We start from the raw sequence: 22102 nt of genomic DNA, 5'->3' as shown, positions 1-22102 counted from the left end.
GTATTTAATTAGTCCACTTGTAGTTGTACGGAGACTCCAATTGAATGATTGATTAGCAATCGAGTCTCGGTACAGCTGAATGTTTTTCATTCCTTGGGTTTGTGAGTTCCGTGAGTGGAGAATGGGTGTGGAGAGGAGAGAATTAAAAACTAAAGTAAATAACTGTTTTGACTCACCCTGTTTGTTTAAGTGTCTATTGGTTTGTCTGTTTATTTTGGCATCAAGTGCCATGTACTGTTTTTGTTTAAATCTTTTATTTCTTTTGCAGTAAACCAGTACAAGCAAGCACATTTAACATATCACTCACAGTGCTGTGTGTTTTCTTCTGGTCTGAGGTCACCACTGAAGCCAACCTGTCACAACGTCAGTAATTTTGGCAGCCCTCCAGCACTACAAAATGTAGAACTACACCACTACTACCAACTCCAGTGTGCAATGGCATAAACTGGACTCGAGGATGTCCAGGCTATAGGGTGCATCCTGTTCGCCAAGGGGAGACTTTCCCGGATGCCCTGCTCGGGAGCCCCTGTAGGCTAATTTTTAAAAAAATCTGCTCACCATTCATTATTCAACTGATTTTGAACCGACTTTCAAATCTCTATATTTTTGGAATTTATTTACTGTAAGGTATGCAATGTTGCTTACCAGGTGGCCCTGTAGTGTCTGGTCATGTGTGAGTTGCTCTTCCAAGGCTTCCAGTTGATCCAATGTCCCTACAGGGAGTACCACAGCCTATGGGAGGGTGTAGTCATCAGGATGACCGGAACTCATGCTCTGCGACAGAGGACTTTACCTCTGTCAGAAGTTTTATTATTAACTTCTGAAAATCTGAAATGAAATCAAAAGAACAAAGGTACATTTCACCAACGATAATAAGGATATTATTACAAATGATTTAAAAGGTTAGAAGCATCCTCAAGACCAAAGTAAAAATTTGCAAATTGCACTATAATACTTTTTCAAATGTCATTGCAAATCTAAATTTATTGAAAATCTGGAACCATTATATTTAATAACAGTTATAACATCCATCCATTATCTGTAACCGCTTAATCCTGTAAAAGGGTTGTGGTGAGCTGGAGTCTAACCTGGCAGGCATACAGTAGGGCGCAAGGTGGCACTACACCCTGGATGGGACAGCAGTCCATTGCAGGGAAACTAAGAGAGGCCAATCCACCTAGCCGGCATGTGTTTGAACTGTGGGATGAAATCGAAGTGCCCGGCAAAAACACTTGTAACATCATATATTCAAAAAATAAAAGTAAGACCAACTTTCAAAATGTGCTGGCCCTTGCACAACAGCAATGGAATTGGAAGAATGTCTAGCAGAATTAGAAGCGCAAATGAAGTTCTGCTGAGGTCTTGCAGCAGGAACAGGAGGCACTGGTACTGTAAAAACAGAAATTGAATACTTAATTTTATTAATAGAATTTCAATCACAGTTTGTAAATAAGAGATTATATTATTTGAAAGAATATATTCTCAAAAACAAATTGTGAAAAACAAAAAAATATCTACTGTATCAAAATTGTAAGGGCTATAACTTGGGAACCATATTGTGTAGAACTGTTCTGTTTGTGCATGCTGGGAGCTGCCAACTGACACTACATATTGAATAAGTGAAATATTGAGTGTACTTGATGTAAAACCATTATTTATACTGTAACTTATTTTTTTGTGGGTCACGAAATCTTTGACAGCTTATATCTCCTTGCAGATAAACTCATATTTACTATTGAACACATATAGGAAACCATCTAAGACCTTTCCAAAAATGTCTTGGCACCTCTTGTTCATGGTCAAACTGGACCATTGACGGTTTTGACAGCTTATATCTCTAAATAGACTGCAGATAGACTCATGTTTACTATAGAACACTGTGGCAAAGTGATTAACTGTGTGCAGATGCAGGAATGCAGCAGTGATCAATGAACAGACAGCCAAAGGTAATCCAGGTGCAATGTTATTTATTTTTATAATCCAAAATCGGATGACAAAATGGCAGTAAACAATAACAATGAGAAACAGGCAATCTAGCAGCTTGTATTTCACAGTTTTAATCCACGAGTTGGCCCTGAAATACAATTCCTGATCTTATACACCTACACGTAACACAAAACACAAACACAAGTCCACAGTGAATGCAAAAGTGCTTGTAGTGTAAATCTGGTTATTCGTAAAACAAAATGCAGTGTAGTCCGGGTTTGTTCTGGCCTTGTGTTAGCCGTCTAACTAACAACAAATAGTATGTTTAATAACGACAAAACAAACAAAACACTCACAATAATAACACACGTCTTTCCTTCCGGTTCAGCTTAACCATAACAAGGAACAACTCACTTTGCTACCCTTTTGTACCGTCAATCATGACCCCTTGGTTAACGAGTGCAACTGCTCCTCCAATCCGCGGCTGCCACATCATTTCCAAACCGGGTCGATGATTTAGTTTTCCCGTAGCTCCGCCCCCTTCCTAGAAGGCCAACTTCCTTCTAACCCTAGGAATTAATTGTCCGGCCATCCAATCCAGGACACTCTGTTCCCTTTACACAGCGCTCTCACAGGTCAGGAGGGAGATTTATAACAAAGATCCATTATTTCTCTGTCACAATCATCAATTAGGGTTAGTGTAAACAAAAACAGTTTTGAAGTTAATTAAGGGTCCCCTACTTTTGACACAGCCAGTGTCTAAAATAATAAGTTGTTTTTTTTTAAAACAATTTAGTCAAATAAAATAGTTTTGCAGGGAGTTAAATTACCTTCACTACTTTAATGCATGATAAGGATTTCTCAACTCTAGGTATGTATATGCAATTGGGAGCAAAAAAAATAAATAAATAAAACATAAGAAAAAGGTGATACAATGGAATGGATATATGAATAGTTGAACTTAAAGAACAGGTTGATAGTTATATGTATTCAATGAGACCAAAAATGAAAACCAACTTCTTGAAATTGAACAGTAAAGTAAACTACTCTAAAATCTCCAGGAATAAAATGCATTGATAAAATGACCAAGCCCATTGCAGGAATGATGCACTACAGTGCTAAAAAAATTAACTTGCAACATGTCAAACTTGAACTTGTCAAAATTAACAAGAATCACCGGCAATTATTCTGATCAGGCGGTGATAACGTCTTTTACGGTATATCCTCCTAGTAGTCCCAAAGATGTTTTTGTGGGATAGCCTATTAAGTAAATTTCTTGCTGGCCAGTCCCAAACCTGCTAATCAAGCTATGGTGGTATTACAACGAACATTATCTTGCAGCAGAACACACTCAGCAGCAATTATGAAGTTATCGTATGTGGTTGTATTTTTCTGACATTATAAAACAAGTTTCAGGTCTTAACTCTTTCAACGACCAGACTTGTCACCCTGTCTGAAAAAGAATGCTACTAGAAGTATCAATTTTATAGTAAGATTTCTATTTGAACTTTAGGTAATTTAAAAGCACTTATATATGTTTTATATTACACGTCATTTTTATAAATACAGAGTGACAAAATCATGTTTAAAAAAAAAAGAGCAACACAAATTCAACATGCTGCTTTCAATCCCCGACCCCAGCTGATAAATGTGAAGCTTTCATAAATATATAAAAAAAGTAAAAATAATAAGGTGCAAGATGTCAAAACAGTGCAATAAGATGCAATTATAGCCCAGCATTACAGGTTCAACAAAATGAATGCATTTATCATGAAGCGGAACGATTTTGTAAAGAACATTGTTTCCTTACCGAGATGTATTCCACAACGGCCTTGAGTGAGGCTTTGCAGTAGCTGTCAGTGTCTTTCAACAAACAAATTATCTTCAAATAATACATTAAGTATACAGGCAACTAGTTTTAGAAGACATGCAATTACAGTCTGAAACTAGAAGTAAAGTGGTGTAAAGTCAACCAATTATGTAAATCTAGACTTTTGTTTTCTTTTAACAGCATATAAGAACAACCCCGCGTCCTCATCTATCGCAGCTTTTGTTATGTTGTGCTCTGGCTGATGACAGATTCGACACAAAGTGAGTTTTTTTTTTTTTTTTTTTTTTTTTTAAATATATTTCCTAATATCTCATCAGTATATGTATCAAGAAAATAATATATGAAGATATGTCTGTCTGTTGACTTTGTGCTACAGCGTGACTATACATGATGTAAAATGTCCATGCACTACAGAGAATACAAGTGAAAATAAATAAACGTGCATTGTTTTCTCTGTCAAGTCACTTTCCTGCTAGTGTTAATGTCCTTTTTTTTGTGTTAGACGGTGGGTCGGGGTTCATAGTAAATACGTTCATTTTCCTGTATTCCGAATAATAAAGCAAATACTGTAAGCAAAATGTTATTTGTAACGTGGAAGTAATGTACAGTAAGCATGCACTTTCTTACAACATTTAGGAGATCCAATATGAGAAATGATATAAAAAGCGCTTCCTGTGTGAGCACTGCAAGCAGTCTGCAGACGGGAAAGAGTAGATGGAAGCAGTAACCCTGCAGACAGTGGAAGTCAGCTGGATGGAATTACAGTTTTAAATTGCTGTCATTGTTAAGTGATATGGACATCAAATTAATTTAAATTGTACTGCTGTATCTATTGTTAAAAGGCAAGCATCTCATTATTTGAACCACCTTTTTGCTTAGATCTGAACAACGATGTTAAGATAAAGGTGTAAACATTTTTATAATGGGGAGACTAATCTTATTTATTGCCACATTTAATTGTGCTGCGGTTACGTTTAGTACAAAGTGCAGGACATTCTCAGCATGGTGCTATTTTTAAGAGTGGTTTATCTTCACTCAGTTGTGTACATTGGGTGCATAACAGTTATGTAAAGTTAAGCTAAGCTATGTGGTGCAAAGTGTTCTTATTTTGGCAGTGGTTGGCAGGGCAACTCCACATAAGTCTTTTTGTTTTGCTACTGTTTGTTATTTTACTCAAACAGTTCCAAAGTTTTATTTTAAATTGACACAATTCCGGAAATGAACTTGAATTGTTTTACAAGGTGTAGTGGGACACAATGTAGTGCAAGGTTAAGAACACGTTATTATCACTTATATAATTTAGGGAAAGACTTATTGTAATCCTTATGCTTAAATCAGTGGGATTCCAAAGTAGTACATGGATACTTTACTGGTTAAAACACGACTAGATGAAGTCCTGCGATCAGTTAGCTACTAGGAACAGGATGAGCGTTGGTAAGCCGTATGATCTCACCTCGTAAATGTTCTTGTGGTCTTATGTTTTTTTAGAGGCTGCTATTAACGTGAATAAAGATGAAGACTTTTTCAGCTTCCCACAAAACTGTTTTTGTTGTGGACCACTGCCCATATATGGCAGAGTCATGCAGGCAGCAAGTGGAATACGATATGTTGACTAAAACCCGGGCTCAAGGCATCATACCACTGGCTCCTGTCTCAAAATCCCTGTGGACCTGTGCAGTGGAATGTTCCATGGAATACTGCAGAATACTGTTTGACATCTACCCCTTTAAGAAACTGGTACGTGTACATCAGTAGAGATGTCCACAATACGTGGCTATCTCCATTAAAAAAAAAAAAAAAGATAACAGAAAAGATATTTAAGGAAAACAGTAATTCCTTTCTAGTTTGAAATTCAAGAATACAGAAACATGTTCATCCAGTATGTTAATGTTTTTTATTATTATTATTGTTTTACCATAAACAAAATACCTTATCCTACTGTTTTCTAATTCATATGTATTTTCTTTCAGGTTAATTACATTGTAAGTGATTCTGAATTTCACTTTCTGAATAGCTGGAGTCAGGAAGATCAAAATGTACAAGAGGTAACACTGTTTAAAAAAAGTGCAACCATAACACATTTTTATCAAAAGATTTGATGTCATTATTAAAAAAACAAATCTAGCAAGCTGCCCCTGTCATGCAGAAATTATAATAAATTATTTCCCTTCAGGCATCATATAAAATTGACATGAAGTTAAAAGTATCTGTTAACATTTATTTTTAAAGATACATTGTATTCAGTAACAACAAAGGTGATTTTTAATGATTTTATTATATATATATATATATATATTATATATATATATATATATATATATATATATATATATATATATATACAGTGCCTTGCAAAAATATTCAGACCCCTGACCAATTCTCTCATATTACCGAATTACAAATGGTACATTGAAATTTCGTTCTGTTTGATATTTTATTTTTAAACACTGAAACTCAGAATCAATTATTGTAAGGTGACATTGGTTTTATGTTGGGAAATATTTTTAAGAAAAATAAAAAACTGAAATATCTTGCTTGCATAAGTATTCAACCCCTGTGCTGTGGAAGCTCCCAGTTTGCACCAATGAAAGAAATTGCCCTAACGAGGACACAATTACCTTACCATTGGCCTCCACCTGTGAACCATTAAAGTTGCTGTCACATTTTCTGGATAAAAACCCCACTGTTGAAGGATCATTGGTAAGGCTGTGAATCTGAAGGAAAATGAAGACCAAAGAGCATTCTACAGAAGTTAGAGATAAAGTAATACAAATGCATAGATTAGGGAAAGGGTACAAAATAATATCCAAGTGTTTGGATATCCCAGTGAGCACAGTTGGATCAATGATCAGGAAGTGGAAGCTGCATCACACCACCCAGGCACTGCCAAGAAAAGGCCATTCCTCAAACAAGAAGGAGACTTGTGAGAGAAGCCACAGAGAGGCCAACAATCACTTTGAAGGAGCTACAGAGTTCAGTGGCTGGGAGTGGAGTAATGGTGCACCAGTCAACCATATCAAGAGCTCTGCATAACACTGGCCTGTATGGGAGGGTGGCAAGAAAGAAGCCATTACTCAAAAAGTACCATCTGAAACCATGTCTGGAGTTTGCCAGAAAGCATGAGAGTGACCCAGCTGCGATGTGGGAAAAAGATTTGTGGTCAGATGAGACCAAGATAGAGCTTTTTGGCCAAAACTCAAAGCGCTATGTGTGGCGCAAACCTAACAATGCCAATGCCTCAAGACATACCATCCCTACAGTGAAGTATGGTGGTGGCAGCATCATGCTGTGGGGATGCTTCTCATCAGCAGGGACTGGGCATCTTGTTACAATTGAAAGAATAATGGATAGAGCAAAATACAGGAAAATACTGCAAAAGAATCTGCTTCAGTCTACTAAAAAACTGAAGCTTGGGAGGAAATTCACCTTTCAGCAGGACAATGATCCCAAGCACAAGGCCAAAGCAACAAAAAAGTGAATGTCTTACAGTGGCCCAGTCAAAGTCCTGAGCTCTAGCCCATTGAGAACCTGTGGCACTATTTTAAAATTGCGGTCCACAAGCGTCGTCCAACCAACCTGAACAACCTGGAGCAAATCTGCCAAGAAGAATGGGCCAAAATCACTCCGACGCTGTGTGCAAAGCTGCTACATACTTACCCCAAAAGACTTAAAGCTGTTATTGCAGTGAAAGGTGGCTCTACCAAATATTATTGTGTGGGGGTTGAATACTTATGCAAGCAAGATATTTCAGTTTTTTATTTTTCTTAAAAATATTTCCCATCATAAAACCAATGTCACCTTACAGTAATTGATTTTGAGTTTCAGTGTTTAAAAATAAAATATCGAACAGAACGAAATTTCAATGTACCATTTGTAATTCAGTCATATGAGAGAATTGGTCAGGGGTCTGAATACTTTTGCAAGCCACTATATATATATATATATATATATATATATATATATATATATATATATATATATATAATTTGAGACATTTCTTATTGTTTGTTTAAAAAAAAAAAAAAAAAAGAAAAAAGAAAACATTGATTTGTTCATCTCAACCAGTTTTTTTTTTCTCCTTTGAACCAGCTAATGTCGGCTCTAGCAGCTGTGGGACCCCCCAATCCTCGTGAAGACCCAGAGTGCTGCAGCATCCTACATGGCTTAGTGGCAGCAGTGGAATCACTCTGCAAGATCACAGAGTACCAGCACGAAGCCCGCACCACACTTATGGACAATGCAGAGCATGTCACCAACAAAGGCCGAATTATCTGCATCACCAATGCAAAGAGGTATCTTCTTTGTAAAACAATTTACATCTTGTCCATCCTCATTCTAAAAGCAAAGTTAAAAACATTTAGTAGCACTGACTCTTAACATCTGTTACAAAACAGAGCAGTTTAGGACTCCCAGGTTACACTGCTTCGTGCTTGCTGCACAGTACAGCTTCTGTCTAATATAACGGCCATTAGTAGCACGTAGAACTACTATAATTACAATCTCACAGAGCTGCATTTGTATCATTCTTACTCTTTGTACTGTCGTTCCAGTGACACTCATGTGCGAATGCTGGAGGACTGTGTCCAGGAGACGGTACAAGAACACAACAGATTAGCAGCTGGCTCAGATCGGTGGGTGCACTATAATAGCCTGCATGGTAGGCATACTGATGATGGGGATTAGTGTGCTTTATTAAACAGCTTAAACAGGGTAATTTCATTTTAGGTAAAAGCTTACCATGAGCAAAGCATGGCAATACATGTAGTCGGTGATTTACAAATTAATTTGTGATCAAAAATAATAAATGAGCTTAAATTTAAACAGTCTTTAATAAATTAATTAAAAAAAAAAAAGTACAATTTTGTTTTTTAATATATCATACCAAAGTTTTGACCCTGCAAGTAACACTGAACATTTTCATGCTGTACCTTTTACTTAACCATAGCATGTCTGAACTAGGCATGCAAGTCGGTTATGATCGGTTTGGATTTTCATCTTTCAAGTCTTTCAGCTATTTTTGATGTCATCAGTTTTCTGTAAAACCGAAGTGAAAGTTTAAAACTGGAAAACCGAACTGAATTTATGCAGCCAAGGTAACAAGACATACCATTATTACTGTAAGCATTTAAAACTATATATATATATATATATATATATATATATATATATAAACTGACAAATACGCTCAATGGTATTATTGCATCACTCAAAACAATGTATTATACAGTTAAACACAGTGTAGAAAGAATATAATAATGCATTAATAGACATTCAACTTTTTGATTTATTATTCTCCTGGTACATCCATTGTCGCTGCGGTTGGTTGCAAGTAAGGCTGGGGCGATGCCTAATTTTTCACTATTGGTATATCATTCTCCAAAAAAGCTGATTCATCGATTTGTCGACATTATGAAAGGATAAAAACAAACAAACAAAAAAAAAAGCACAGTAATACATGTAGAGCTGTGGATTACAATGTAACATTGCAAGTAACGTTTTAAAAACTATTATGCATATTACATTGATTACATCAGTTTATGCTTATACAGTAATCATTTAAAAAAGGGCCTTTTAATAAAACAAACAATAACAATGTGTTTCTAAAACTCAGATGTAAAAGAGAACATTTCCCCTTTTCATCCCTATCCAATAATTTTGTTTATATTACAAAGTAGTTTTATGCAATGACAGCTTCCACAACACTCTTTTTTTATGTCGTGAATGGGGGATTTTCAAAAGAAAATGCTTCATTGTAAGCTTGTTTTTGTCTGTTTCTACTACCATTATTTGTACTGTGTTCTGTTTTGCATGTTGACTTCATTAATCTGAAGTAGTTACACTGGAAAATAATATAATTGTTGATACAATATGTAAAAATGCAGACATTATGGTTCAAAACGCAGATTTTGAGATGGTATGCTTTTTACAAATGCACATTTTTAAAGGCTAGTGCGACCTCTGCATCTCTAAATGATCACTCAAATTAGTTGTGTTACCGGAGTGTCCCAAACATTATTTTCTGTGCTTTTCTTTCTTGCCGTCATACTTTAGAAAACAATTGTCAGACATTTAAAGGCTTTGTAGCTCGCTCGATACACTATTTGTAATTCTAGCACAGGCTCTTAACTCTGATGCATCGCCTCATCCTTAGTTGTAAGTGGCAAATCACATCTTCATAGAGCTGCAGCTCATGTGATCTATACATATGACTCTATGGGTAAGGCCCTGACACTATACCAGTATAATGCAGCAGCAAAGTAATCAGACAAATGAAACTATTCTCAATACATGCATTTTTTTTCAATACTTTTGCATTTGGCTAATTTAATCAGTTTAGCATAATTAATTACATATTTTATAGTTAACTTTTTTTTTTTTTAATAATAACTCAAACTTCCAGCTTCAGCTTTTCACTTCCTTTTTTTTTTTTTTTAACAAAAGGGTTAAGTTAGGGTACGCAGGCTGAGTGTTTGCATATCAAAACAGCTCTAGACATCTGGACACCCACACTAAGTATAAAGCCGTGGTTTTCCCTACTGCAGGCTGTCAGAATCAGTCAGATGAGTCTTGTCATAACTTTTTGTTTATGCTACCATATCACAATTATTAAAGGATGTTAATATGAACTGTCTACTGTATATGCAGCAAAGTGTGTGGCAAGCTCCCGAATAATATGCCGTGGGTGTAGTGCTATGTAGTGTTATCTTTTATCTCTTGTCGGAATAGTTTAGTTTGAAACTGTATGCAAATGTTGGTTTCAGTTTTGGACCATTATAACCGTTGCATTCCTAGTCTGAACTGTTATTAAAATATAGTGCTGGAAACTTGCCATTGTCCGGTTTAAAGAAAAAACAAAACTTCACAAACTCGTCAAACATCCAGAACTTTTTTCTCTCTCTCTCTCTTAGAGTACAGTTTAAACTGTGAAAGCTGCGCATTTATGTGATTGCTAACAAGATTAAAACAAATTGTTGCAGCGTTCAATGAAGACAAATAACAGTAATTGTAATTATCATATATTTATGTTACTTCCAAGTTTAATGCAGATTCAGCAGTGTGAGCTGGTTCTTATTCACACGTATCCACTTGGAGATGACACGCTGGTCTCGGATCGTCCAAGAAAAGAGGTATGAGTGTGAGTCAGAAAACTGTGGCAGTGTTCTAGTGTATTAAACATTTTCCATCAAAATGAGTTTGTTTTTCAATCTGCCAACTAGATATCAACATTCTTGGGGAATGGAGGGCTTTTTCACAGTAGTACTTACTCAATATACAGTAAAACCCAAATTAAATTGTTGAGTGATCATTGTGTTTACTCCAGGGGTTGGTAGCTGCTTACATTTTAAGAGTAATTCTCATTAACATGCTTTTTGCAATGAAACTTGTTAAAACATGTTAATTACACAGCAAGAAAATATACCTTTCTATCATCTGCAGAATTTTCAAGAACAAATGAATGGTAATCAAATAAGAGTCTTCTCTTACAGGGAGGGTTACAACTCTATGTAGTGATGAGTTGGATACAAAAATAAGTGGTGTATGCTGACATCTAGTGGATAGTCTGAAAAAAGACATTTACTACTATGTACTGTATGTACTGTATACTGTTGACTACAAAGTCTTAAATCAGTAACACTTCTAGTGTAGAATTACTTGAATCAGCAGTCAGACCTGGGGTCAATTACAATTGTAATTGTGCAATTCATAAATAATTGCAATTACAATGTAATTGCAGTTGAACATTGGCACACATGCGTAGTTGTAATTATTTATTAATTACCCACGTATTTGTCATTTGGTCATTCTTGTATTTTCAACCACTTTTGGATACTTCATTTGTTTGAAAAAAAAGTTCTCTGTGTTTCTGTATATGAACCTGTGATTACTGCTAGGTTATTTAGAATGAATACAGTGGACATGTTAATGTGTGTTGTTTATGTTACTTTTTAGAGTAATCGTAATTACTGCAGCATAATTGTAACAGTAATTAGAATTGAACAAAATAGAATTTTAATTGTAATTTCAGCAAACAACTCTGCTGTAATTGTAATTAGAATTGAGTCCAGGTCTGTCATTAATATAAACCTTACAATAAGGGTGTAAGGGGGTGAGGTTAGGGTTACTTCCTCATTCTAGTGGTACAGATATCTATTTTACTGAGAAATTGCTTAGGGTCATTCCATGCCAACTCAACCAGTGCCATTGCCTGTCCATCTCAGATTTTCCTAGAAAAGGTTTCCTGAGGGTTTTCAGACACGTTGAGTTCAGAAATTATAGCCATTATTATTATTTTTTTAATTTCTCCTTCGACCTGTGACCTTGCAAAGGTCAACCTAAAGGGAGAAAGGGACATTAACCCTTCGATGCTACTATCATGTGTAGCACCTCGTTCTACTAGTATTGAATAGGGCTTTTTAGAAAAACAATACTAGGGGCACCCTGCTCACTTTTGGCAAATTGCCAGATGAGGTGTAACTGAGTTTTATTTGAACTTCAGCCTAACCCTTTACCCTGTAGGGGATGTGGGTCCTAAAATGTAAGTATTGCTTTAAAAACCTTAGAAACCAGTCTTGCAAATTCTGTGAAATTTTTTTGGTTTCAAGTCTCACCCCCTTGAAATTTGAATATTTTCTATTTGTACCAAGTTTAGGTCGTAATAACTTTCATGGGGAGACTCCAAAAAATAACCAAAAGATAGGTGTTAATGAGATCAACAAGTATCAAGCAAAATACATTGGTATCCAGGGATTTTGGCATTGCTTTCTTGTTGAGTTGCCGTGGAATGACTCCTTAGGAAATAAACTTAGTGTCTGCCCAAATAAATATTACTGTTGTTGTAGATCTCCCCAGTCTTAACCAGCGAAGTGCATAGCGTGCGAGCTGGAAGGCATCTCGCTGGAAAGCTTAACATTCTAGTTCAGCAGCACTTCGACCTGGCCTCCACCACCATCACCAATATCCCCATGAAGGTAACGTGTTTAAACTGCCTACAGCACTGCTCTTTAGCATTATTATTTTGTAGTCTTTCAATTCCGTTTTTTGTAAACATGCATCCTATAAAAATAATCTTTACATTGCTTTTCTTTTCATAGCATATTTTTTGTTTTGCTAGCCCACATTCAATGTCTGTGACCAGGTTAGTACATTTTACATACAAGAAGGATCACAGAATAAAAGGCTATATTGTTGTGAGCGTCTCCAAACCCAGTGTAGCAATGTAGCTGTGATATACTTTGACCTGCTCCCGTTACTCCTCTTATTTGTTTGTCTATGATCCTTTGTATTGTGTTCATTAGTGACTGATGAGGACCACTTTTGTACTGTTAGTGCCCAAGTAAAGCTACTATTTATACCATTTGTACATTTCGTCCTCTTGTCTAGATCAGTAGTTTGTATATATTGCCAATTGTGATTTATCTGCTCCCATCAGCTGTATTCCTTTGACAAAAGTTATCTAATGTTTTATATGCACCAATGTTGTATGGATTAAAAATGGTGAATAGTAATATGATAAACACTCTGTAAGCAACACTTTGGCCCCAGTTTTCTATTTAATCATCCCCTCGGTCAAGTAATGCATTTTCCCTCCTTCCTGCTTGCAAGTTAATTAAACAAAAAAGCCTGTCACTTGGAAATCACAGCTCTCTGCGTATCAGCACAACGCTGTGTTTGTGTGCTGCTCGGTAGAGTCACTGGAGCTCTTAATCCCCTGATGATATGTACTGTAGGTAACTGTCATCAATGCAGTTTTTCTGCCTGATAAAGTCGTAAAGCAGTTTGTTAGATTTTGAATATATCTGTTCATTGATATATATAGATAACATTAAAATTAACACATACACCTTTTTGTTTTGTTTTTTTTAAATGTTGGAAACTCTTTGTATACCCGAGCAATGCCCCTTTTTAATGGGTATTTGTAAATAGTCTTTTGACTAAAAATTTAGACCCCTAATGTATAGCACTAGGACATACAATTAAAGAGTTATTCTTTTGTAACAATGACTTTCAAGCAGCTAAATCAAACCCTTTTTTATCTTTACAGTGTGTAGTATAACAGTGAACAGTGGGAGGTGATTTTTTTTTTTTTGTTTGGGCTGCACAAATTTATGCCATGTTACATTCATGAGACATTTCAATGTTTCCTTTTTACCTATTTGTAGGTGACACTTTTAATGGTGGCAAATAATAAAGCTTAAAAGTTGCTGGATTGCAGAATTTTTTTTTGGTGTATTATACATGGTTGCCAGTGAAATTGTTACTGATTTGCATTTTTTAAGTTAATTTGGAGCACTGTTTTCTTGATTAAAATAAAATCGAGAGAGGTTTAAAAAGAAGGAAAAAAATGTCTTCCAGTCAGCAGGGAACTAAAATATTTTCCCTGTTTTATTGGATGTGAGAACTAAGCAGATGTGTTGTTTAGCTGCTTAATGGGATTTTGACAAAAAAAGCAGGTTCTAATCTCCTAATACAGCGATACCCTGAAGAAGTAATTTAAAGAGACTTGTCCCTCTGAAGTGTGTGTAGTTCCTATTTGTATTTGCAGAGCTGCTGTATTTGAGTTATTTTCCTTTCTTTCCCATAGTGCCAGAGTAATGTTGTTGTTTTTTCTGTTTCCTTTGATTTTTGCATTGATGAAAGGGCATGTCACTGTTAGTTAGCTGACTCACCTGTTAAGTATATGAAAGGAATATTACATTTCAAGCTGTTTACTATATGCACAGGGTTTCAAATGATACATCCTTAAGGCTTTGTGGGGTCCTGACTCGCCTAAAGCATAACACAAAAACAAATATAACCCAAACTGTCCTTCTCCTTACTAATTGAACTCACCCAAGTGTATAACACAGTCCCTCATATGATTTCATCTTTTCTGACATGTTTCATTCATTAGTACAATAAATATGCTCTCAATATCACAATATCAAGAGCTTATATGAACCTAAAAGCCTTCACAAGAAAGTCTTAATGACTTGACCACACCTTGTGCATGCAGTAACAGTATCCCTAGTTCCCTCCTGTAAAAATGATCTCCAACCTCCAAGTGTGGCAGCTGAAAAAACTGGAGATTCAAGCTGCTCAAAAAATAGAATCAGAACTAGTTGCACTTTGGCTTGTTTCTTTGTATTTTTGTTATATTCTTGTGAACTGGCATGCTAAGGATAGCCAGTTAGTGGTGTACCTAACATGGTAGTTTTTAACTTTTTCTTTTGATTTTAAAGGAAGAACAACACGCAAACACATCTGCCAATTATGATGTGGAGTTACTTCACCACAAAGATGCACATTTAGAATTCATTAGGAGCGGTGAGTAGATAATATGCTTCTTTGATTATTTTTAGTGACTGTCTATGATGAGACCAACACAGATTCTACTGAACTGATGTCAATTGATAAGCTTTAAAGAGACAAAAAATGAGGAATGCATCTCATTAATGCTACAGGTAATAAAAGGGTAGTGCTGCACTGTCATTGTAATAACATGCATACGCGGTAGTGATTTTTCACTCCTCTCGTTTCATAGGCGAGTTGCATCCTCCAGGTAGTGCCAGCAGAGACAGCAGTCTAAAAGAGACTGTGACATTAAAGTGGTGTACACCAAGGACCAATAGTGTTGGTAAGAACGAATCTAAATCTTTTTTTTTTTTTTTTTTTTTACAGATTTGTATATACTGTCAATGCATCTATTGGAGGCTTGGTGGGCCAGTGGTTAGAGAAAGGGGCTTGTTACTAGGAGGTTCCAGGTTCAATCCTAGCTCAGCCAATGATTCACTATGTGTGACCCTGAGTAAGGTCCTGTTGTATGTGACTACAGCGGCAGTTTTAATGCATAGTTCACCGCCTAGTCTCTGTAAGTTGCTTTGGATAAAAGCATCTGCTAAATGACTAATTATTATTATGATTGCATGAAAAACAAAACAGCCATGAGAGTTGCCTTGTGGGCATAAAAAAAAAACAATGGGCCTTCTTTTCCCTTTCAGAGCTCCATTTCTGCACAGGAGCCTTCCGGATTTCACCTGTGGATGTGAACAGCAGACCATCTTCCTGCCTAACAAACTTTCTTTTAAATGGTAAGGGGGGAGGGAAAGGGATAAGGGAGGAAAGGGGATATATGAACAGACATTCGTTTTTGAGTTCTATCACATAACACCAGCACGTTCTGATTAGGAAATATGCACTACATGGTTCAAAGGCTGTGGTCTCCTCCCTGACTTGGTCCATTGAAGTGTACAGGCTTGACACAAATGAGTATCTTGTTTTTTCTGTTGCAGGTCGCTCAGTGTTGTTGGAACAGCCACGAAAGTCAGGCTCCAAAGTGATCAGCCACATGCTGAGCAGCCACGGTGGGGAGATCTTCCTTCACGTATTAAGCAGCACCCGCTCAACCCTGGAGGATCCCCCGTCCATCAGTGAGGGGTGTGGGGGGAGAGTCACAGACTACAGGATTACAGTAAGCACGATTCCACACTCTTCCCTATTGAAACCAAAAAAGACACAATACTTGTGCAGTCTTGGCTGCCTACAGTGGCTCTACACACTCTTGACCATGTTATAGCAGGTGTGTCCATTTTTTTATCCAGCATTAAAACTGTACATAACATGCATTGTTTGATGTAAATAAAAAATGGGCAATTGCTGAAATATTTAAAAATACAAAACCAATTGAATGTTATAGTAAAATGTCAATGTAAAATTGTTTTTAAAGCATTGGTGTTGTTTGTATAGAAATACTGTAAAGGTTTGGCTATTATTCAACCAAACATGTGAACTCCTAACTTTTAACACTTATATCCATGTAATGTATAATGTATGACTTTCCTAAAAAAAATTTGTGACAGCCCAATCATTAACCAATTCAAGCTACATACATTTGTGTTTCCTATCCGTCTCTTTCCAAAAAAACAAAACTTAAACTTAAAACTTAAGAAATGGCACTAATAACTATTAAAGCTTTTAAACAGCAATTATGTATTGCTTCCAACAGGACTTTGGAGAGTTTATGAGGGACAATCGATTGACTCCTTTCCCAGAGCCCAAGCAGGTTGAAGCAGCTACAAGAGCCCCCTTGGAGAGAGCTAAAGATCAATTGGAACGACACACTCGCTACTGGCCAATGATCATCTCCCAGACCACAATCTTTAACATGCAAGCTGTAAACATGGCTCCCTCAACAAAGGCTTATTTGTTTTATTTGTCCATAAATACTTTTCATTGCCTTACACTTCTACTGTTTCTCTTCAGGTGGTGCCTTTGGCCAGTTTAATTGTGAAGGAAAGTTTGACTGAGGAGGATGTGCTGACTTGTCAAAAGACTATTTATAACTTAGTTGATATGGAGAGGAAGAGTGATCCCCTTCCTATATCTACAGTGGGTACAAGAGGAAAAGGACCTAAAAGGTAAGAAATACAGATTATATATATATTAGATTTGTAGTGTATTTTCATCCAGCATAATTTTCTGTTAATCAGAGACACCCATATATATATATATATAATATATATATATATATATATATATATATATATATAGTGATGAATTCTGTAACTCTCAAGGTTCGTTGCCCCTTTAATTCAGGACCCAGGATCCAGAAATTGATTTTTCTAGCGCTTATGCGCATGTTTAATAAACAGAAACAGAAATAAACAAAACAAACACCCATCTCTTTCTTGAGGTCTAACTACTACACACAGGAACCTAACTAACACAGGACAGCTAAGCTGTTTACCTGTAACACACACTGACCAAACAGAACACACAAAAAAGGCTTTTTCACACTACCTTTTTGTTTCGGTTGAAATCACATTCAACCGGGCTCCTCACACACCAGCAGCCCTGAACAGACTGGCTGCTTTCTTTAAATACCCTGCACCTAGCTCTAATTTACAATGATAGCCAGGTGCAGGGAATAATTAACAATTAAACAATTACCAATTACCAAATCAACAGAACTAATTTTAAACAAAACGTACGTTTCCACCTGTTTTAGACAGGGAGGAATCCGTCCCTCTCCCTGCTACTTTACTATATATATATATATATATATATATATATATATATATATATATATATATATATATATAATATCCCTTATTATTAATCAAAGTCTCACAAATGTTTATTCTGTCGATTAATACGTAAATTCAGACATGTTTACAGGACAGAACGAATAAAAATTAACACTCTTTAAAAATTATATGTGTGTGTGTGTGTGTGTGTGTGTCATGGACAGAGACCCAAATCCGATGACATCCCTTGCTATGTCTAAATAAAGTATGTTAAATCCAATTACATTTTAAACATTACTAGGTAATGTCACAATATTAAATACTGCTAAAAAAAAAAAAAAAGAAAAAAAAGCTGAATCTCCTGGACAATACAGTCACTTATCTCCTGTTTGTTCACTAGAGATGAACAGTACAGGATCATGTGGAATGAGCTGGAGACCCTCGTCAGGGCTCATATTAACAGCACAGAGAAGCACCAGAGAGTCCTGGACTGCATTGTAGCCTGTCGGAGCAAACCTCCCGAGGAAGAGGAGCGCAAGAAGAGAGGGAGGAAGAGGGAGGAGAAAGAGGACAAGTCTGAGAAGAATGGAAAGGACGTGGAACCAGACAAGACGTGGCAGGAGTCTGAGAGGTGAGAGATGCTTTTCACCAGAGCATGTAGACTTACTGACTACTGAGATCTTTACAAGCTGACCAATTAATAAGTTAATTGAGCAGAGTGTTAAGATAGTTAAAGTGAAAAAGAACCTGAATTATGTGACCAAAGTCTTACCTTGGTGTGTAACTTTGAACACAATTCAGGAGCTTTTTCACTGTCTTTGTAAACAACAGCACTCAAACAAACAGGACGGTACCTGTAAGTTTTTATTCATGAAACAAAACAAACAGAAGCATAACTCCAAGTTGGAGCATTCCCTAAACTTTCAATAATCCCTTACTCACAACCGGATGGCTAGACCATTTAACAGTTCAACAAAGCACTTCCTGTTTTAAATAGAAGTCATAGCACACACAATGCACATCACTTTTCTCTGGTTAATGGACCTTCCCACAGGCCTTTGCCTTCACACCGACGGACTCCAGCAGTCAATTTTAGCCGTTTGTGTATCTGCCTGCTTGATTTCAGGCAGATGTACCTCATCAAATTAGTGCCAGGTGCTAATCATCCCGGCTCTTATTCTAAGCCCCATAGGTATTCTGCCCTGCTACCCATTTTAAACTCCAGGATTACATATCTTTTTTTTTTCCCTCCACCTGCATCACAATATATACAGTGGATGTAGGTAATTGTGATCTACTAGTTAATGATACCGGTTGGTTAAGTGAATTTTTTTTTAACATAATTGATTGTTTTGATAGTTTAGAAACAGGCAGTTCCATGCATAATATTGGTAGGAGACAATCCCTGCTGGTGGACACTCGCTTTGCGAACATGATGCTGATGTGTTCTGTTTAACCTTTCTAGGATCTGCTATTGAGGAAAACTAAAAAACATCATTACCGTTGTTGTGAAAAAGAAAGCTTTTATTTGAATACATGGACTACGTTTGGCAGAAGTTATTTGAAGTTCCTGTCAGAAATATGTATGGAATGTGTTATGCCACACACAGAGTTTAGATTCTAATGTCTGGTATGTTTTATTGCATTCTATAGGAATTAAGCAGGGATTGAGAGAGATGTTGCCTTGTTTCTAGGTTAAAAGGCATGCTGGAGCGTGAGAAAGAGGAGCTGGCTGAAGCTGAAATCATTAAAGATTCTCCTGACTCCCCTGAACCACTAAACAAAAAACCCTGCCTGGCAATACAGGAAACACCACCAGTGGAAAAAGCAAAAGGTACAGCCCACAGCTTTTATTGCGAAAGCCCTGTCTTAGATTCAACATGAGTGGAATAAATATATTCATATTTGTGCAGAAACAATCAACATATTCTGTAATCTAGTGAAATGATTGCCTGTCCCATTACTGAATATAATCTAAACTGCAAGAGTACTGCAGTATACTGCCTCCAAAAATCTTACACATGTAGAATTTCTGTTAGCTGCATAGTTCCTACACATACAGTTTTGAAAGTACATGTTATGGAAAATGCAAATATGTATTTTCATTTTAGACACAATACCTGGTTCTACATTAGGTTGAGGAAAGTTTCCATGCCTGGGCCATTTCATCTCAGCAGTGTCTTCTGGGTGTAAGGATGTCAGTCAGGAAGCAGCTGGTTGGTAATGACAGGAAGGAACCGTTGAAAGGATGGAGACAATTTCATTCTGAGATCTAATGTTCCTAACGAATACAAAATGAGCAAGAAAGTACACCACTGTCAGAAAGCATGGTTTGCAAGCCTAGTGAGGTACCATACAGCTTGTTTACTAGAACATGTTTGTTACAGTATGTAACAAATGCACATCGAAGGTAAGATTTATGGAACTGTTTTTTTTTTTTTTTTTTTGTTTTTTAAGCTACAATCATTTCAGTCCATATTTTATATATGTGTACATTTTTTGTCTTAATAATAGTTTTAATACTCTGAATTTTATGTTTTGTCATTGATTAAATCTACATGTTGTGCCTTTAGGTCCTGTTTCATTACTTGCTGTATGGACCAGCAGGATAAATACAGCCAATTCCAGAAAACATCAAGAGTTTGTTGGACGTTTAAACTCTGTGAACAACAAAGCTGAATTATACCAACATCTCAAAGAAGAAAATGGGTGTGTATCTTTGAGCAGTAAATGAATTAATAATTCGTATTTGTATATTTTTGCAGCACAGTGTTCCATAACTTTTTACAGCCCATTCTGTAAAATAAAGAATGGATAAAATACTTACATTTTAAATCAGAATTGAACAGTTCTTCAATTTGTTTATGATTTTTTTAAAAAGGTTAATGTTACAAGAAATGTGAAGAGTAATTGTTTGTACCCTAGATCTAAAATGTATGGGCACTTTTTTTGTTGTTTTTTTATTAATAAAAAGGGTGATTTGACCTGTTCTGACAATCTTTTCATGTCATTCAATCTTCTTGATTGTAGGAAGGACACTCATGAAAATGGAAAGGCTAGCAGATAATGAAGATAACTGAGAAAGAGAGAGGATTTATATGACCACGTGTTACTTGAATTAGCCTGGAATAATGTGTACAGAATGAATTGATTTTTTTTTTTATTTTAGAATAAATTGACTGAATTATCCCATTTTCCATCTTTTATAATCTTTATAAATACGCCTCTCATCATCTGCCAGTGAAAAGTGACAACTAGAGATTCGTTTTATGAAAAAAAAGTTTTATAAAGATGCTTTCAGAGTTTGTGACAAAAAATAAAATAAACAGTAATGTAATCTATGCATTTGTTCTGTTTTATTTATAAATATTATATTGAGTTTATAGTCAACTTCCTACTAGAAGTTGATGCTTATCACTGTACACAAGACATTAAAACATAATTTTTTATATATATATATATATATATATATATATATATATATATATATATATATATATATATATAATATATATATAGGCTATAGATATATTACGGCCTATCTTTAAAATGCACTTGAATATTTTTTTAATTTACTTAAACTAAAATAGCTTTTTTTTTTTTTTTTTTTCATTTATCTACACATCCTACCCCACAACTTCCAAGTGAAAAAAATATTCTAGAAATTTGTAGAAAATTAATTCTAAATAAAAACTGAAATAGCTTGTTGGATAAGTGTCTACTCCCCTTATAATAGCAGTCCTAAATAAGCTCAGGTGTAACCAATCACCTTCAAAATCCTACACCAAATTAAGTGGCCTCCACCTGTGTTAAATTTCAGGATAAATTCAGCAGTTCCTGCAGGTTCTCTCTGCTGGGTAGTGCATTTCAAAGCAAAGACTCAACCATGAGCACCAAGGCACTTTCAAAAGAACTCTGGGACAAAGTTGTTGAAAGGCACAGATCAGGGGATGGGTATTAAAAAAATATCAAAGGCCTTGAATATCCCTTGGAGCATGGTCAAGATGATTATTAAGAAGTGGAAGGTGTATGGCACGACCAAGACCCTGCCTAGATCAGGCTGTCCCTCCAAATTGGATGACCGAGCAAGAAGGGAGATTGATCAGAGAGGCTACCAAGAGACCAATGGCAACTTTACAAGAGCTACAGGCTTTTATGGCCAAGACCGGTCAAAGTGTGCCAACAATATCCCAAGCACTCCACAAATCTGGCCTGCATGGTAGGGTGGCAAGAAAGAAACCATTATTCAAAAAGCCCACCTTGAATCCTGTTTGAAGTATGCAAAAAAACACTCGGGAGATTCTGTAGCCATCTGCCAAAAGTTTTGTGGTCTGACGAAACT

General features: G+C 36.1%; 1 protein-coding gene and 1 long non-coding RNA gene across 5 annotated transcripts; one reads left to right on the top strand and one right to left on the bottom strand.

The window, feature by feature from the left end:
• Positions 1-248: 248 nt before the first annotated feature.
• Positions 249-3821, bottom strand: LOC121318393. The gene is made up of 3 exons (XR_005950605.1): positions 3737-3821; positions 1273-1389; positions 249-828 (listed from the first exon to the last, which is right to left on the bottom strand). It is a non-coding gene; the product is annotated as an uncharacterized LOC121318393 (long non-coding RNA).
• LOC121318392 (integrator complex subunit 13-like) lies at positions 3765-21081 on the top strand. Of its 4 annotated transcripts, none has more exons than XR_005950604.1 (17): positions 3765-4017; positions 5246-5494; positions 5728-5802; positions 7847-8049; positions 8308-8388; positions 10794-10884; positions 12598-12726; positions 14977-15061; positions 15279-15371; positions 15736-15825; positions 16027-16205; positions 16740-16907; positions 16997-17151; positions 18161-18391; positions 19455-19594; positions 19896-20170; positions 20334-20423. XR_005950604.1 is itself a non-coding variant. In XM_041254993.1 (17 exons), exons 2-17 carry the CDS (start codon positions 5270-5272, stop codon positions 20825-20827), a joined length of 2118 nt encoding a protein of 705 aa, XP_041110927.1. In that variant the 5' UTR covers positions 3765-4017; positions 5246-5269; the 3' UTR covers positions 20828-21081. The 4 variants fall into 4 exon arrangements, 2 of the variants coding, with proteins under 2 accessions (XP_041110927.1, XP_041110928.1); XR_005950603.1 differs by having other exon boundaries at positions 19872-20170; XM_041254993.1 differs by lacking the exon at positions 19896-20170 and adding an exon at positions 20791-21081 and having other exon boundaries at positions 20334-20469.
• Positions 21082-22102: the final 1021 nt, after the last annotated feature.

This window comes from Polyodon spathula, chromosome 7 (genome assembly GCF_017654505.1).
Source record: "Polyodon spathula isolate WHYD16114869_AA chromosome 7, ASM1765450v1, whole genome shotgun sequence".
Taxonomy (NCBI): domain Eukaryota; kingdom Metazoa; phylum Chordata; class Actinopteri; order Acipenseriformes; family Polyodontidae; genus Polyodon; species Polyodon spathula.
This window is presented reverse-complemented; position numbering and strand designations above follow the sequence as displayed.